Source organism: Pseudophryne corroboree, chromosome 5 (assembly GCF_028390025.1).
Source record: "Pseudophryne corroboree isolate aPseCor3 chromosome 5, aPseCor3.hap2, whole genome shotgun sequence".
NCBI classification, from domain to species: domain Eukaryota; kingdom Metazoa; phylum Chordata; class Amphibia; order Anura; family Myobatrachidae; genus Pseudophryne; species Pseudophryne corroboree.
Genome location: NC_086448.1, coordinates 751013328 through 751032384, shown reverse-complemented (window position 1 = coordinate 751032384; position 19057 = coordinate 751013328). Strand labels below are relative to the sequence as shown.

General features: G+C 45.4%; 1 protein-coding gene across 4 annotated transcripts in view; it reads left to right on the top strand.

The window, feature by feature from the left end:
• The window catches only part of MATN2 (matrilin 2), a 241413-nt gene that overhangs the window by 181631 nt on the left and 40725 nt on the right, over positions 1 to 19057 (top strand). For all 4 annotated transcript variants that reach the window (XM_063924151.1, XM_063924152.1, XM_063924150.1 and 1 more), the window contains 2 exons: positions 936 to 1058; positions 17625 to 17747. In XM_063924151.1, the coding sequence (XP_063780221.1) occupies positions 936 to 1058; positions 17625 to 17747 (246 nt within the window). The remainder of the gene's footprint in view (positions 1 to 935; positions 1059 to 17624; positions 17748 to 19057) is intronic.

The following is a 19057-nucleotide window of genomic DNA, read 5'->3' as shown; positions in this document are numbered from 1 at the left end:
CGATCAGATCTGAATTACCCCCAAAGTGTCTATAGCGTCCAACTCGGAACCAGTCTCATAGTGCATCTGTGCCCTGATGTTCCACTTTATAAATGATCCTCTATGAGTGGTAGCATGTGATAGGGAATATAGACTATAGGTTCCACTGGGGCAGGGACTGATGGGAATCACTATTCTCTGTAAAGCGCTGCAGAATATGTGTGCATTATATAAGTCACTGCTAACAGATAAGTGATGTCATCATTTGACCTTTTAGTCATAGCAGTGGCGTCATAAGGGGGGGGGGGTGGCCTGCACCCAGGTGTCACCCGCTAAGGGGTGACACCAAAATGCCAGCTCCTACTCAGAGACAGGAGCCGTGTGCTGCACTCTAACATTACATGCAGCACCCGGCTCCTGTCACCTTATAGGAGCCGGAACTGCAGCCACAGCACCGTCCGGAGGCATCCGTTTCCAAGGGGGGGGGGGGAGATAAGCCACGCCCCTCCCATGAGGCCTCGACCCCCATTTTGCGGCAGCCCGCACCGGGTGTAATCAGGGGCAGTGACACCCCTGAGTCATAGATAAATAATTCTATTTATACGTGTGTGTATATTGCATTATCTCATTACGTAAAGTTTGGTGCACTCAGTGCAATGGAGTCTTTACATTCCTGCAAGTGTAAAACTTTAAGAGGTCAATTCTATTGGTGACAAATTGCCCATGATATGCCATTGCGACAGCGTTTGAACACCGGCAACGGCACAGTAGATTGCCCCAAACTGGCATATTTTAAGTGTGGTATAAGCCGACATTACACGTAATTGACCTCTAAGAGTTAAACCTACCCAGTCAATTTCCATTCTTCCTTTCATAGCTCTCCTCTTATGTAGACAGCAAAGTTACCCTTTTCCTTGTATTGTCTTTTTTATTTTCTTTGTTTTATCTCATTCCAGAAATCAACTACTGCGCACAGGGCGATCACGGATGTGAACACGAATGTGTGAGCGCTGACAGCTCATTTGTGTGTAAATGTCGGAAAGGTTACGCTCTGCACCGCAACGGGAAAACGTGCAGGAGTAAGTTGCTATAGCGATGTCATATCTCCTGAAACACAGGCACAAGGGGCCAAGGAAAGTGGACACTGCAATCATAGAAGGCAGGAAAACACAAATGAAGTCATAATACTTCAACATATATGTAAACATTGTGGTGCTGACACGTAGCAGCTGTCTCTCTGTAGTGCATTAGCTGGAGGGTGAGGCTCATACAATGGATCACAGTCACTCTCTGGTGTTCCCGGCTACAGAGTCCTTTTTCAGTTTTTATATTACTTTATACTTCTAAAAGAGAAATGGTCCTTGTTACCATAGATCACTGCATACGTGCACCCACAAAGGGAACTGCACCCCAAAATAACACCTTCAAATATATGTTAAACCAAACTGTCCAGCATATACACCCCATTGTCCAGCATATGTAGCCCATTGTCCAGCATATGTAGCCCATTGTCCAGCATTTACACCCCATTGTCCAGCATACACAGTATTTACCATATCATCGATAAAGAACTTTGCTATCCACCAAATCATTATACAGCTAACAGCCAGTGATATATAGGGGCATCATGTCACCATTTAATCCTATAATGCCACCACATGGTTAAATGTTGCTGCTATATGTTTCATAATTCCCATATATTGCCCATTAATTCCTGCAAACTACACCATAAGGCCCATTAATACCACCATATATCAACAGAATGCCAAATCGTAGGAGTTTACTAATACCCCTTTTCCACCACACACCTAGGTGGGACTTGGGTAGTTGAACACGGTTTCAGAGTGTTAGAGCAGCTGGAAATCCTGTTCACACTGCAGGCTGGACCCGGGTTAGTGGCGGATCTTGCCTCTGCACAAGCGCCAGTGAGCCGACTCTCCCTATGCTTTTTGTGCGAACTGGGTTAGATAATCCGGGTAGATCATTACACTGCACCATTACCCGGGTCCTTCCCGGGATTCAACTCTTGTAACTACCAGGGTCTGATTCCTGATTAACACAACCCAGGGTATTATTCTCAGACCCTTTCACACCATTTGTGGAAATGGGGATTAATCTCTTTCACATTCGGCTATCCGCAAATGATGCTGCGTATACTATATATAGTTGCATAGTAAATATTGACTTATCTTAGGTGGAATCAAGCGACTTAGAAATAACAGCATTAGCTCTGTAATCAATTGCAACTCTAATTCAGCTTTCTATTAGCAGCCAGCCCTTGTGTTGTACAGTATTTACCAGTAGGTGGCGCTCTCTGTGGCATCACAGTGTATTTCCCTGTTGGACCATCTGAGCTAGCAGGTCTGGTATAACATTCTAATCTCAGCAAAATATTTTCTATGTATACCATCACTGAATGTTATAGCTGCAGCCGGTCACCCCACCATTTGTCAGCTGCGCCGTTTCTTGTGGGATATAGTCCGAAAGGTTATAGTAAAACGCCAGCAAAAGACGGGGAGATTGGCGCTGCACTTGTAGCATTAGGACACATCTGCATACTATAACTTACGCCAGTGGTTCCCAGACTTTGTCCTTAAGGCTCCCTAACAGTCCAGGATATCCATGTTTCAGCACAGGTGACTTAATTAGTACCACAACTATCTGTGCTTAAGCATGGATATCCTTAAAATCTGGATTGTTAGGGTGCCTGGAGGAATGATTTTGGGAACCACTGACTTGTACCATCTGTATTACTAAGTATTGGGATTTGCGTTGTAATTGTGGCTGTTTGTGGTCCTGGATTTATTACATTTTATGTCAGAAGAAAAGGCTCAGAGCCATAAAGGTGGGGTGACTTGGAGGGTATCCGGACTCCAGGTCGACAACAAAAAGGTCGACACACCTTAGGTCGACACCAATTGGTCGACACACCTTTGGTCGACATGGACAAAAGGTCGACAGGAACAAGGTCGACATGGAAAAAGGTCGACATGAGTTTTTTATGTTTTTTTTTTTCTTTTTTGGAACCTTTTCATACTTAACGATCCACGTGGGCTACGATTGGAACGGTAATCTGTGCCGAGCTGAGCGAAGGCACCATGCCCGAAGCATGGGGAGCGAAGCGAGCCATGCGAGGGGACGCGGTGCACTAATTGGGGTTCCCGGTCACACTACGAAGAAAACGACACCAAAAAAACTCATGTCGACCTTTTTCCATGTCGACCTTTTGTCCACGTCGATCTTTTGTCCATGTCGACCTAAGGTGTGTCGACCAATTGGTGTCGACCTACGGTGTGTCGACCTTTTTGTTGTCGATCCTGAGTCCCAGACCCGACTTGGAGTAGGTGTCAGTGACAAAGCTTTGCAGCTCTGTAGTAATAATAGTACACATATGTGCATTTTGGTGGATGTTTTTTTTAAATCAGATCTATGAATTCATAGTGACAGGTTTACCTTAATAACTAGGCTGAATATATTGCAATTAAAATGATATCATAACTCCATCAGCTCTTTAATCTCCGGTCAATTTCAAGAGCTGTATTTAGTGTGAGCTAAAACATTATTTATGGGATAACAGATGCGAAGGTTTCTAGAGAAAAAAAAAGTTCTTTACGAACAGCTGTTGGACTTCATCTGAACAATTTATGGTACATTTCCCGGTGAATTTGTACCTGCAGCCAATTAGAGTTTGGGAATATATGAGTCTTATACAAAATGCAGCTTAATATGGGAGAGGGAAAAACAAGTGATAAGAATATTTGTAAACCAGCCAGTGCACATTTTGTACAAAGTAAACTTTAGTTATAAACAGCTGGCAACGTTATCAAGTCTCTAGTCAGATTGGTTACATGAGTGTTTTTTACGTGATTTAAAGGAGTTCTCCTGTAGAGTTCTGAGTGTGAGTGGGACACGCAGCCATGGTGTCGGGTTCAGCCGATATGACAAGCTGTTATATATTATTATTATTATTATTATTATTACTAGTTATTTATATAGCGCACACATATTCCGCAGCACAGAGAATACTTGGCCATTCACATCAGTCCCTGCCCCAGTGGAGCTTACAATCTATATTCCCTACCACATGTACACACAGTCACATTCACGCTAGGGTTAATTTTGATGGGATCCAATTCATCTACCAGTATATTTTTGGATTGTGGGAGGAAACCGGAGTACCCGGAGGAAACCCACGCAAGTATGGGGAGAATATACAACTCCACACAGTTAGGGCCATGGTGGGAATCAAACCCATGACCTCAGTGCTGTGAGGCAGTAATGCTAACCATTGCACCATCCATACTGCCCCACCTCATTCCTATAGGGACACATGCAGAAATTGGAATAATAGAGCAATTTGGTCACATGAGGGGATCACAGGTTTGGATAATAATGTGGCCAGCACAATGGTTAGCATTATTGGAATCCAACCAGGGTCCTAATATGTGTGGAGTGTTTATGTTCTCTCATGGGTATCCTCCCACACTCCAAACACATATACTAGTCAGGCAAAGGAAAATTACCATTGTCTGTCAATATGGCTGAGAATTGTAAAGTCCACTACGGAAAGGGATTGATGAGAATTATTAATTATAAAAGCGATTTGTAAAATGTGGGCACTCTATATAAAACTGTTAATAAATAGTGGGGCAGTAAATGCAGGGCGAGTGCTGCCATCTTTTTCTAGGAAACAATAATGGTCTTATATATTTATGGATAGTTAATATCTGGTTCTAACCAATTCTAATCCTTTTCCAGTGCACTCAAAATGAAAATAAAAAATACCAGGGAATAATTTACTTAATTTCTACAGAACCTAAAATGACCTTATGAGTGTGCAAAAAGGGGGCATGGCCACTGCAAAAGGGGTGTGGCTTTGCAGGAATGCCGCTGTTTCGAGCCATGTCTCCCGTCTTTATCATGCCCCCAGCCCCATAGGCGTTTCTATAATGGGTGCAAGGTGTGTGGTACACACTGGCCTCTTGGTCCACGGGGGCCCACACCGCACACCCTGCACCCATGTATTATACTTACCCCTCCATAGTCCCGTGCGGCATTCGTGCACTGCTGACACAAATCACTTTGGAATATGGCCACCGCGGCCATTTCTGAGTGATTTGCGCATGCGCACTGGAGATGTCCCCAGGAACAAGACAGAGACGCCATGTTCCCAGAGACCTGCGCATGCACAGTAGACTCTGGCATAATACCAGAGTCTACTCGCTGCCGGAGGCTGCATGCAGGCCCTCTCCTCTCTTAAAATGGCCCTGCCCAGTCCCTCTGTCTCCCGTGAATAGACGCTGTGCGCACATCAGCTATTCTCTCACAAAAATGGGACTGTCTCACGAAACACTGGATAGCTGGGAGGTATGTTAGCTTAGCAGGGCACATCTGTAATAACGGCACAGTGTTCCAAACATAAGGACATGCGTGGTTTTGTTATATTTTCATACAACGGGGGTAATTCCAAGTTGATCGCAGCAGGAAATTTTTTAGCAGTTGGGCAAAACCATGTGCACTGCAGGGGGGGCAGATATAATATGTACAGAGAGAGTTAGATTTGGGTGGGTTATTTTGTTTCTGTTCAGGGTAAATACTGGCTGCTTTATTTTTACACTACAATTTAGATTGCAGATTGAACTCACCACACCCAAATCTATCCCTCTCTGCTCATGTTATATCTGCCCCCCCCCCCCCTGCAGTGCACATGGTTTTGCCCAACTACTAAAAAATTTCCTGCTGCGATCAACTTGGAATTACCCCCAACGTGTGAAATTCCTAAACTGAGATTTTTAAAACCTATAAAATCCTGAAAAACATAATCTTAGTTTTTTAGATCCTAAAAATCCTGGGCCTATTAAAACAGTAAAAACTTCTGCATTCAAGAGGTGGCACTGGTGTATAATGTATACCGTTTTGAGATCGCAATTCCGGGTCCTACCTGGGAATTGGAAATGGGTCCTTCCCGGGTGGGACCCGGCATTGGACCCTACACACCGCAATCCTGACCTGGCAATATGCCGGGTCAGGTTGCCATAGGGAAAGCGGAGATGCAACCGGCATTGGGGGCGGGTGCGGAGGTGGCGCTGCGAGATGAGATCATGAACGGGTACCGGGTCGCATCAACCCGGGTAACCCGTTCACACTGCGCTTGACCCGGTAATTACCCGGGAATAACCCTTCTTATAACCCGGGCTGAATTACCAGGTCAGGCGACCCGGGAATTCATCCATGGCCCCTTTCACACTGCACAGTGACCCGTGTCGACCTTGCAATATACCAGGTTGAAACCGGGTTATTTGTGCGGTGTGAAAGGGATATTAGTGAACAGGTTGTGTACGAAATGTCGAAATGAGAATGTCGACATTTAACATGGCAGTCTGTGGTTTCTGGCGGCGGCAGTGGCGTCTACAGCAGTCATATGACCATTCTTTTCTTGGTTGGATCTACAATCCTCTGGCATTTGGTATTTCCCCGCTATCCCTAGCCCTAATCCCTAACCCTCCCTGTGGTGCCTAAACCTAAACTCCCCTCACAGCCTAACCCTAATCTCCAGCTGCCTTTTCCTAATATTCATCCGCAGCCTTTGCCTACAATCCCGTACAGCCTAACTGTAACCTCTCCCTGCAGCCTAACCCTAACCTCTCCCTGCAGCCTAACTCTAACCTCTCCCTGCAGCCTAACTCTAACCTCTCCCTGCAGCCTAACTCTAACTTCTCCCTGCAGCCTAACCCTAACCTCCCCCTGCAGCCTAACCCTAACCTCTCCCTGCAGCCTAGCTCTAACCTCCCCCTGCAGCCTAACTCTAACCTCTCCCTGCAGCCTGACTCTAACCTCTCCCTGCAGCCTAACTCTAACCTCCCCCTGCAGCCTAACTCTAACCTCTCCCTGCAGCCTAACTCTAACCTCTCCCTGCAGCCTAACTCTAACCTCTCCCTGCAGCCTAACTCTAACCTCTCCCTGCAGTCTAACTCTAACTTCTCCCTGCAGCCTAACCCTAACCTCCCCCTGCAGCCTAACTCTAACCTCTCCCTGCAGCCTAACTCTAACCTCTCCCTGCAGCCTAACCCTAACCTCATCCTACAGCCTAACTCTAACCTCTCCCTGCAGCCTAACTCTAACCTCTCCCTGCAGCCTAACTCTAACCTCCCCCTGCAATGTTGACATCTCACCTGTTGACATTCTGAAAATGTTCACATCACGTTCCAACATTTTAATAATGTCGGCATCATAACTGTTAACCTTGTGGTATCCACATGAACATGTATAGAAATTCTTAATACACGTGGGTGAGGGGTTTGCTGTATTTCTCTATCGTCCTAGTGGATGCTGGGGTTCCTGAAAGGACCATGGGGAATAGCGGCTCCGCAGGAGACAGGGCACAAAAAGTAAAGCTTTAGGATCAGGTGGTGTGCACTGGCTCCTCCCCCTATGACCCTCCTCCAAGCCTCAGTTAGATTTTTGTGCCCGGCCGAGAAGGGTGCAATCTAGGTGGCTCTCCTAAAGAGCTGCTTAGAAAAGTTTAGCTTAGGTTTTTTATTTTACAGTGAGTCCTGCTGGCAACAGGATCACTGCAACGAGGGACTTAGGGGAGAAGAAGTGAACTCACCTGCGTGCAGGATGGATTGGCTTCTTTGGCTACTGGACATTAGCTCCAGAGGGACGATCACAGGTACAGCCTGGATGGTCACCGGAGCCTCGCCGCCGGCCCCCTTGCAGATGCTGAAACAAGAAGAAGGTCCAGAATCGGCGGCATGAAGACTCCTCAGTCTTCTTAAGGTAGCGCACAGCACTGCAGCTGTGCGCCATTTCCTCTCAGCACACTTCACACGGCAGTCACTGAGGGTGCAGGGCGCTGGGAGGGGGGCGCCCTGGGAGGCAATGAAAACCTATTTTTGGCTAAAAATACCTCACATATAGCCTCCGGGGGCTATATGGAGATATTTAACCCCTGCCAGAATCCGTTAAGAGCGGGAGACGAGGCCGCCGAAAAAGGGGCGGGGCCTATCTCCTCAGCACACAGCGCCATTTTCCCTCACAGAAAGGCTGGAGGGAAGGCTCCCAGGCTCTCCCCTGCACTGCACTACAGAAACAGGGTTAAAACAGAGAGGGGGGGCACTAATTTGGCGTTAGAAATATATAAAAAAGATGCTATAAGGGAAAACACTTATATAAGGTTGTCCCTATATAATTATAGCGTTTTTGGTGTGTGCTGGCAAACTCTCCCTCTGTCTCTCCAAAGGGCTAGTAGGTCCTGTCCTCTATCAGAGCATTCCCTGTGTGTGTGCTGTGTGTCGGTACGTGTGTGTCGACATGTATGAGGACGATTTTGGTGAGGAGGCGGAGCAATTGCCTGTAATGGTGATGTCACTCTCTAGGGAGTCGACACCGGAATGGATGGCTTATTTAGGGAATTACGTGATAATGTCAACACGCGCCAAGGTCGGTTGACGACATGAGACGGCCGACAAACAATTAGTACCGGTCCAGACGTCTCAAAAACACCGTCAGGGGTTTTAAAACGCCCGTTTACTTTAGTCGGTCGACACAGACACAGACAGGGACACTGAATCCAGTGTCGACGGTGAATAAACAAACGTATTCCTTATTAGGGCCACACGTTAAGGGCAATGAAGGAGGTGTTACATATTTCTGATACTACAAGTACCACAAAAGAGGGTATTATGTGGGATGTGAAAAAACTACCGTAGTTTTTCCTGAATCAGATAAATTAAATGAAGTGTGTGATGATGCGTGGGTTCCCCCCGATAGAAAATATGGGCGGTATACCCTTTCCCGCCAGAAGTTAGGGCGCGTTGGGAAACACCCCTTAGGGTGGATAAGGCGCTCACACGCTTATCAGAACAAGTGGCGGTACCGTCTATAGATAGGGCCGTCCTCAAGGAGCCAGCTGACAGGAGGCTGGAAAAATATCATAAAAAGTATATACACACATACTGGTGTTATACTGCGACCAGCGATCGCCTCAGCCTGGATGTGCAGAGCTGGGGTGGCTTGGTCGGATTCCCTGACTAAAAATATTGATAGCGAGATGCACAGAGGGATATTTGCACTCTGGCATCAAGAGTAAGTGCGATGTCCATATCTGCCAGAAGATGTTTATGGACACGACAGTGGTCAGGTGATGCAGATTCCAAACGGCACAAAGGTGTATTGCCGTATAAAGGAAGAGGAGTTATTTGGGGTCGGTCCATCGGACCTGGTGGCCACGGCAACTGCTGGAAAATCCACCGTTTTTACCCTAAGTCACATCTCTGCAGAAAAAGACACCGTCTTTTCAGCTTCAGTCCTTTCGTCCCTATAAGAGTCATATCTGCCCAGGGATAGAGGAAAGGGAAGAAGACTGCAGCAGGCAGCCCATTCCCAGGAACAGAAGCGTTCCACCGCTTCTGACAAGCTCTCAGCATGACGCTGAGACCGTACAGGACCCCTGGATCCTACAAGTAGTATCCCAGGGGTACAGATTGGAATGTCGAGACGTTTCCCCTGCGCAGGCTCCTGAAGTCTGCTTTACCAAGGTCTCCCTTCGACAAGGAGGCAGTATGGGAAACAATTCACGAGCTGTATTCCCAGCAGGTGATAATTAAATTACCCCTCCTACAACAAGAAAAGGGGGTATTATTCCACACTATATTGTGGTACTGAAGCCAGAAGGCTAGGTGAGACCTATTCTAAATCTAAAAAAATTTGAACACTTACAAAGGTTCAAATCAAGATGGAGTCACTCAGAGCAGTGATAACGAACCGGGAAGAAGGGGACTATCTGGTGTCCCGAGACATCAGGGATGCTTACCTCCATGTCCCAAAATTTGCCCTTATCACTAAGGGTACCTCAGGTTCGTGGTACAGAACTGTCACTATCAGTTTCAGACGCTGCCGTTTGGATTGTCCACGGCACCCCGGGTCTTTACCAAGGTAATGGCCGAAATGATGGTTCTTCTTCGAAGAAAAGGCGTCTTAATTATCCCTTACTTGGACGATCTCCTGATAAGGGCAAAGTCCAGGGAACAGTTGGAGGTCGGAGTAGCACTATCTCGGATACTGTTACAACAGCAGGGGTGGATTCTAAATATTCCAAAATCGCAGCTGATCCCGACAACAAGTCTCCTGTGCTTAGGGATGATTCTGGACACAGTCCAGAAAAAGGTGTTTCTCCCGGAAGAGAAAGCCAGGGAGTTATCCGAGCTAGTCAGGAACCTCCTAAAATCAGTGCATCATTGCACAAGGGCCATGGTAAAAAAATGGTGACTTCCTTCGAAGCAATTCCAGTCGGCAGATTTCATGCAAGAACTTTTCAGTGGGATCTGCTGGACAAATGGTCCGGATCGCATCTTCAGATGCATCAGCGGATAACCCTATATCCAAGGACAAGGGTGTCTCTCCTGTGGTGGTTACAGAGTGCTCATCTTCTAGAGGACCGCAGATTCGGCATTCAGTTTTGGATGTTGGTGACCACGGAGGCCAGCCCGAGAGGCTGGGGAGCAGTCACACAAGGAAAAAATTTCCAGGGAGTGTGATCAAGTCTGGAGACTTTTCTCCACATAAATATAGCTAAGGGTAAATTTATAATGCTCTAAGCTTAGCAAGACCTCTGCTTCAAGGTCAGCCGGTATTGATCCAGTGGGATAAAACATCACGGCAGTCGCCCACGTAAATAGACAGGGCGGCACAAGAAGCAGGAGGGCAGTGGCAAAAACTGCAAGGACTTTTCGCTGGGCGGAAAATCATGTGATAGCACTGTCAGCAGTGTTTCATTCCGGGAATGGAAACTGGGAAGCAGACTTCCTCAGTAGGCACGACCTCCACCCGGCAGAGTGGGAACTTCATGGGGAAGTTTTCCACATAATTGTAAACCGTTGGGAATTACCAAAGGTGGACATGATGGCGTCCCGTCTGAACAAAAAACGGGACAGGTATTGCGCCAGGTTAAGAGACCCTCAGGCAATAGCTGTGGACGTTCTGGTAACACCGTGGGTGTACCAGTCGGTGTATGTGTTCCATCCTCTGCTTTTCATACCTAAGGTACTGAGAATTATAAGACGTAGAGGAGTAAGAACTATACTCATGGCTCCGGATTGGCCAAGAAGGACTTGGTACCCGGAACTTCAAGAGATGCTCACAGAGGACTTATGGCCTCTGCCGCTAAGAAGGGACTTGTTTCAGCAAGTACCATGTCTGTTCCAAGACTTACCGCAGCTGCGTTTGACGGCATGGCGGTGGAACGCCGGATCCTAAGGGAAAAGGCATTCAGGAAGAGGTCATTCCTACCCTGGTCAAAGCCAGAAAGGAGGTGACCGCACAACATTATCACCACATGTGGCGAAAATATGTTGCGTGGTGTGAGGCCAGGAAGGCCCCACTAAGAAATTTCAACTCGGTCGATTCCTGCATTTCCTGCAAACAGGAGTGTCTATGGGCCTCAAATTGGGGTCCATTAAGGTTCAAATTTCGGCCCTGTCGATTTTTCTTCCAGAAAGAATTGGCTTCAGTTCCTGAAGTCCAGAAGTTTGTCAAGGGAGTATTGCATATACAACCCCCTTTTGTGCCTCCAGTGGCACTGTGGGATCTCAACGTAGTTCTGGGATTCCTCAAAACACATTGGTTTAAAACCAGTCAAATCTGTGGATTTGAAGCATCTCACATGAAAAGTGAACATGCTCTTGGACCTGGCCTGGACCAGGCGAGTGTCAAATTGGTGGTTTTTTTCTCAAAAAAGCCCATATCTGTTTGTCCATTCGGACAGGGCAGAGCTGCGGACTCGTCCCCAGTTCTCTCCCTAAGGTGGTGTCAGTGTTTCACCTGAACCAGCTTATTGTGGTGTCTTGCGCCTACTAGGGACTTGGAGGACTCCAAGTTGCTAGATGTGGTCAGGGCCCTGAAAATATAGGTTCCAGGACGGCTGGAGTCAGGAAAACTGACTTGCTGTTATCCTGTATGCACCCAACAAACTGGGTGCTCTTGCTTTTAAGCAGACTTTTGCTAGTTGGATGTGTAATACAATTCAGCTTGCACATTCTGTGGCAGGCCTGCCACAGCCAAAATATGTAAATGCCCATTCCACAAGGAAGGTGGGCTCATCTTGGGCGTCTGCCCGAGGGGTCTCGGCTTTACAACTTTGCCGAGCGGCTATTTAGTCAGGGGCAAACACGTTTGTAAAATCCTACAAATTTGATACCCTGGCTAAGGAGGACCTGGAGTTCTCTCATTCGGTGCTGCAGAGTCATCCGCACTCTCCCGCCCGTTTGGGACCTTTGGTATAATCCCCATGGTCCTTTCAGGAACCCCAGCATCCACTAGGACGATAGAGAAAATAAGAATTTACTTACCGATAATTCTATTTCTCGGAGTCCGTAGTGGATGCTGGGCGCCCATCCCAAGTGCGGATTATCTGCATTACTTGTACATAGTTACAAAAATCGGGTTATTATTGTTGTGAGCCATCTTTTCAGAGGCTCCGCTGTTATCATACTGTTAACTGGGTTCAGATCACAGGTTGTACAGTGTGATTGGTGTGGCTGGTATGAGTCTTGCCCGGGATTCATAAATCCTTCCTTATTGTGTACGCTCGTCCGGGCACAGTATCCTAACTGAGGCTTGGAGGAGGGTCATAGGGGGAGGAGCCAGTGCACACCACCTGATCCTAAAGCTTTACTTTTTGTGCCCTGTCTCCTGCGGAGCCGCTATTCCCCATGGTCCTTTCAGGAACCCCAGCATCCACTACGGACTCCGAGAAATAGAATTATCGGTAAGTAAATTCTTATTTTTCTACGGAAAGCGTAGCTGTAGATTCCAATGTTTTCCATGTTAAGTATGAACATTTCGTTAAGGAATGAGCCACCCAGTATAGATGTGGAGTGCGGGTCCACATCTATACTTAGTTTAATCCACTACCACTTGTTCCTCAAATCCACGTGTGTTTTACCTTCCACTGACAACAAGAGTATATGCCACCAAAAGGAACCTTGTGACCACATAGAGGCCCAAGCCTGCTTCTAAATGTATCTCCGCATAGGAAACATCTAATATCTAGGTTTCATGGATTTGGTTGCTAAGGTGACGTTGTGTCCTTCTCTCTATTGTGGGGTCTAATATTACATGTGGGGTCTAATAATACATGTAGTGCTGAGAATTATCACACAGTCAGTTTTTCTACCCTATGTGATCAAAGAGTTCCAATTAGATCGGCTTTAGGTTGGGCATGATGTGTTCACACATGACGCAATGTAGTGCTGAGAATTATCACACAGTCAATTTTTCTACCCTATGTGATCAAAGACGTTCCAATTAGATCGGCTTTAGGTTGGGCATGATGTGTTCACACATGGCGCAATAGTTGAGATATACAACCTGTGGACAAAAAAACCCATGCCATCACAGCATCTGGGGGATTTTTTGGGGTCACCTGCTTTAGTGTGCAATGGGCCAATCAGAGCCCGGGGTGGGGCTTCACGGGTGTCAGGGGCGGGGTTAGGTTCAGTGTCCCAACAACTTGGAGGGAGATAAAAAAAATCAGTAGCTGCGTATCATCGATGGCGGGAAATCATCTGGTTCTCCTGCATCGATGGTAAAAGTAGTTACCATTGGCCATAGACCATCGATGATTTCAAATCATCAATGGTCAATGGCCATCCCGAGTGCCCATTTATATCACAGTAAAGAAAACAGCTTTGTAAAGTGTGCTTTAATAATTGTAATGGGAAACCTTGTCTTCTAGGCGTTAACACAGTGATATAAGGAGCTCATGCTGTAACCAGTGACCCCACTAAGTTACGCTCCCCAGAGAGCTACATTTCTGCTGTAGTGACGGAAAGGTCCTACCACTGCCCTATAGCCGTGTATGCCTGATCTGCAGCAGTTACTTACGTGGAAGCCTCATTGTCCTACAAATGACCTCTGCAGTCACGTTCCATAGAGATTTCAAACCTGGTGCTATTTACGTGGAAAATTAAAAGACTAACTCAGTTTGGAATCCCTATAAAGGAAACTAACTTGGAAAAATACGAAGTTGTTCCAGTTACAATCATGTTATTTTATTTTTTTTTAAATAAGCTCACTTTTAGTGATGTAATTCTATGCATTAATTCTTCACTGAATGCATTACAGCTTGGCAGGAGCATTGCAGATAGCAGAAATGATCTAACGTGGATCGAGTTTGTAGCATACAAAGCACAGACACAGTACAGAGCTATATGTTATACAAGTGGCATGAATACATGTTGATATTATTGTAAAATCTGCTTGTATATTGGTGGTCATTCCGAGTTGTTCGCTAGCTGTTTTCGTTCGCTGCGCAGCGATTAGGTAAAAAAGCGGCACTTCTGCGCATGCATATGCGACGCAATGCGCACGCGCGACGTACTTTCACAACAGCCGAAGTAGTTTCACACAAGGTCTAGCGATGCTTTTCAGTCGCACTGCTGGCCGCAGAGTGATAGACATTGGGTGGGCGTTTCTGGGAGGTAACTGACCGTTTTCGGGGAGTGTGCGGAAAAACGCAGGCGTGTCAGACACACGCAGGCGTGCCTGGGGAAACGCAGGCGTGGCTGGCCGAACGCAGGGCATGTTCGTGACGTCAAAACAGGAACTAAACAGTCTGCAGTGATCGCTAGCTAGGAGTAGGTCTGGAGCTGCTCAGAAACTGCACAATCTATTTTTGTAGCAGCGCTGCGATCCTTTCGTTCGCACTTCTGCTAAGCTAAGATACACTCCCAGAGGGCGGCGGCTTAGCGTTTGTATGGCTGCTAAAAGCAGCTAGCGAGCGAACAACTCGCAATGACGGCCATAGTGTTAATTTTGTCGACAAAAAATTTGAACTAAAAGTATTCGTCGACTACAGTCTATTTCAGGACTAAAATTAGACTCAAATGAAAACAGATCCACTGACTAAATCTTGACTAAAACGAAGCAAAAGAAAAAAACTACTACAATTTTATTTAAGCGACTAGGGCCGTGATGTAATTAAGGGGTCTATTTACTAAGGGGGATATTCAATTAGCAGCGATAACGGACTTTTCGCTCGAAAAAAACTGACTTCCCGCGAAACGCAATTACAGCCTATTCAATTTCCCGTGAAAATTTATCGGTGATAATTTTTCCACAAATTTCACTTCACCTACTCTGAGCAGGTGAAAAGTTGGGAAAAGTCACTATTTTAAGGTAAAAATGTTTGGATATGGTACAGAACTCCTGGGACACCCCCCTTAATGACTAATTAGGCACGTTGAAGTTTTGAATTATTTTTAATTGGCCAATAATGACATGTCATTTTTGGGGTGAAAAAGTACAAAGTGATGGAAATTGGGGTTCAAGGTATGGGACAGGTATATTGGGGTGCTTTATGAGTGGGACAGGTGTTTTTAGGTTTGTAGGTGGGAGTAATCGGTCTGTTTCCACTTTTTTTTTTAAAGTACCCTAAAATGACCCAAATATATACTTATACCCATTTCATGTACCCCAAATTTGATGAAAGCATTTATTTTGCACAAAAAACTTGCTTTCTATAATTTTTTTGCATTTAAAAAAAAATGCATATAACAGCCATTTCACACAATTTAAGTCCCCAAAAACTCTCTAATGTGAACTCTAATACACTTCTCTTCTGTTTTCCTATGTTAGTTTAGCATTTTTTGGGGTACAGGCTGATTTCCCCATTTTCACCTACACTTTTCACTACAACAATTTTCACGTGAAACCCGTTTGGAATTAAATGGGTCGAAAAACGGGAGCGCGCATACCCGCGAAAAGCCCTCTTCGCGACAATTTTTGCCCGATTGCCGCAAAAAATTGCAGCGAATTTGCGGGTAATTGAATACCCCACTAAGCCTTGGATGGAGATAAAGTGGACGGAGATAAAGTACCAGCCAATCAGCTCCTTACTGCCATGCCACAGGCTGGTTTTGAAAAATGACAGGAGCTGATTGGCTGGTACTTTAACTCCGTCCACCTTATAGTGGGGTATTCAATTACCCGCAAATTCGCTGCAATTTTTCGCGGTAATCGGGTGAAAATTGCTGCGAAAACGGCTTTTTGCGGTTATGCGCGCTCCCGTTTTTCGGCCTATTTAATTCCAAACGGGTTTCACGTGAAAATTGTTGCAGTGAAAAGTGTATGTGAAAATGGGGAAATCAGCCTGTACCCCCAAAAATGCTAAACTAACATAGGAAAACAGAATAGAATTGTATTAGAGATCACATTAGAGAGTTTTTGGGTACTTAAATTGTGTGAAATGGCTGTTATATGCATTTTTTAAAAATTCAAACAAAATGATAGAAAGCAAGGTTTTTGTGCAAAATAATGCTTTCAGTAAATTTGGGGTACATGAAAATGGGTATAAGTATATATTTGGGTCTTTTTAGGGTACTTTAAAAAAAAAGTGGAAACAGACCGATTACTCCCACCTGCAAGCCTAAAAACACCTGTCCCACTCATAAAGCACCCCAATATACCTGTCCCATACCTTGAACCCCAATTTCCATCACTTTGTACTTTTTCACCCCAAAAATGACATGTCATTATTGGCCAATTAAAAATAATTCAAAACTTCAACGTGCCTAATTAGTCATTAACGGGGGTGTCCCAGGAGTTCTGTACCATATCCAAACATTTTTACCTTTAAAATAGTGACTTTTCCCAACTTTTCACCTGCTCAGAGTAGGTGAAATTAAATTTGTTAAAAAATGATCACTGATAAATTTTCACGGGAAATTGAATAGGTTGTAATTGCGTTTCGCGGGAAAAGTCAGTTTTTCGCGCAAAAAAATGACTTTTCGAGCGAAAAGTCCATTATCGCTGCTAATTGAATATCCCCCTAAGTCTGAATATGGCGGTTGTGCGGGATGCTAGCCAAACTCAGAGGTTTTTTAAAGGGCCAGTCATTTACAAGCCTAAACCATGCCTTGTAAATGACTGTCCCTTTATCAAAAAGTCAGAGTTCGGCCAGCATCCCGCACATCATTACATCCTGCCCTAAAACTAAATTGACAGTCCTTGTCAAAATTAACACTGCACTTATATTCAGAGTTGTGATGTCTCTTGTATCACATGACTCACTTTTAAGTGTTTCGGGTGAAATTTATAGCTGTCATAGAAGGGATATCACATCTCTATAGTGTTCATTTTAGTATCCTGCAACTGTCACAATCCGTGCAGTTCTGCTTTCCTGCCTGGGGTTTCACTCTCTGCTCTGGTGCTTCTAGCACACTATGGTCTGTTACTCAGAAGAGAGTGACACCCCAGACAGGATACGGAACTGCACGGGTTGTGACTACTGGATATACAGATCACTCCATATAAGGAAACTTGTATCATTTGTGGAATAATGTTGTTACAGTATACGGTGAGATTAGAATTATAATAAAAAGCCTCCTCAGGCCTACAGACACATGCAGTTATATGGTCACAGATCTCTCAGTTGGTATCTCATATATTTAACAGCATAAAATACAATATAACATGACTCTTATCTGCGACTCTGGCCAGCTATTAATATTAGTATTTTTATGATTTGAACAATTGTTTTTAAAGTTAAAATAGATCAGGGAAAAAGCTGACTTGGCTGGACACAGTAATTCAGCACTGTGTAACTTCCGCTCTTACGTTATGTTTTCTGTTGTCTTTGGTACCAGAAGTGGATCACTGCTCTGAGAGTAATCATGGATGTCAGCATGTCTGTACTAACACGGAGGAATCATACATGTGCCAGTGCAATGAGGGATTTGTCCTGAACACAGACTTGAAGACCTGCAGTGGTAAGATGTTTGCAGTACTTACTTGTAGTATAGGCCAGTATGAATAAATATGCCCTGAAAGAGTATCTGTCACATACACATTGTGTGTATTGTAATAATAATAGTAATACTGGACTCTTGTAGCATCTTCCAGTTTATCCTCCCTGCTATGTTATGTGATGAAGTTTAAATGTACTGGCCACAGAAAGTGAAGGACCAATCAGGAGCCTGCAATCAAGATCAACTATGGATGATCGAAGCTCCTGCTCACACCCTTACTCCTCCAGCATTTCTAAATGAGCTTCCTCTGGGACTCTTCCTAGGAGAATCATCAAGTTACTAAAATATATTAAATACAGTAATGCTGATGTCAGCCTGCTGATCCCAGTATTTATCAGAGCCTCAACTTAATTAAAATAAAGACTCATTTAAATGGTGTGGAACAAAGGGTCAGTTTTACTGTTGCAAATTCAAATAAGATATGGTGGCAAAGAAAGAATAGCAAGAAATCTGCAAACACAAACCAAATAGACCTAGAAGAGGGCCAACAGACAGCCCATCACCAGCAACTCAAAGCCTAGATAGGGGCCAACCAGCAGCCCATCACCAACAACTCAAGGCCTAGATAGGGGCCAACTGCCAGGCCATCAAAAACAACTCAAGGCCTAGATAGGGGCCAGCTGCCAGGCAATCACCAACAACTCAAGGCCTAGATAAAGGGCCAACGGACATTCCATCACCAAAAACTCAAAGCCTAGATAGGGGCCAACGGACAGCCCATCACCAGCAACTCAAAGCCTAGATAGGGGCCAACGGACAGCCCATCACCAGCAACTCAAAGCCTAGATAGGGTCCAACGGACAGCCCATCACCAACAACTCAAGGCCTAGATAGGGACCAACTGCCAGGCCATCGCCAACAACTCAAATCCTAGATAGGGGCCAACGGACAGCCCATCATCAGCAACTCAAAGCCTAGATATGGGCCAACAACCAGCCCATCACCAACAACTCAAGGTCTAGATAGGGGCCAGCTGCCAGGCCATCAAAAACAACTCAAGGCCTAGATATGTGCCAATGGACATTCAATCACCAACAACTCAAGGCCTAGATAGGGGCCAACTGCCAGTCCATCACCAACAACTCAAGGCCTAGATAGGGACCAACTGCCAGGCCATCGCCAACAACTCAAGGCCTAGATAGGGGCCAACGGAGATTCCATCACCAACAACACAAAACCTAGATAGGGACCAACTGCCAGCCAATCACCATCAACTCAAGGCCTAGATAGGGATCAACTGCCAGGCCATCAAAAACAACTCAAGGCCTAGA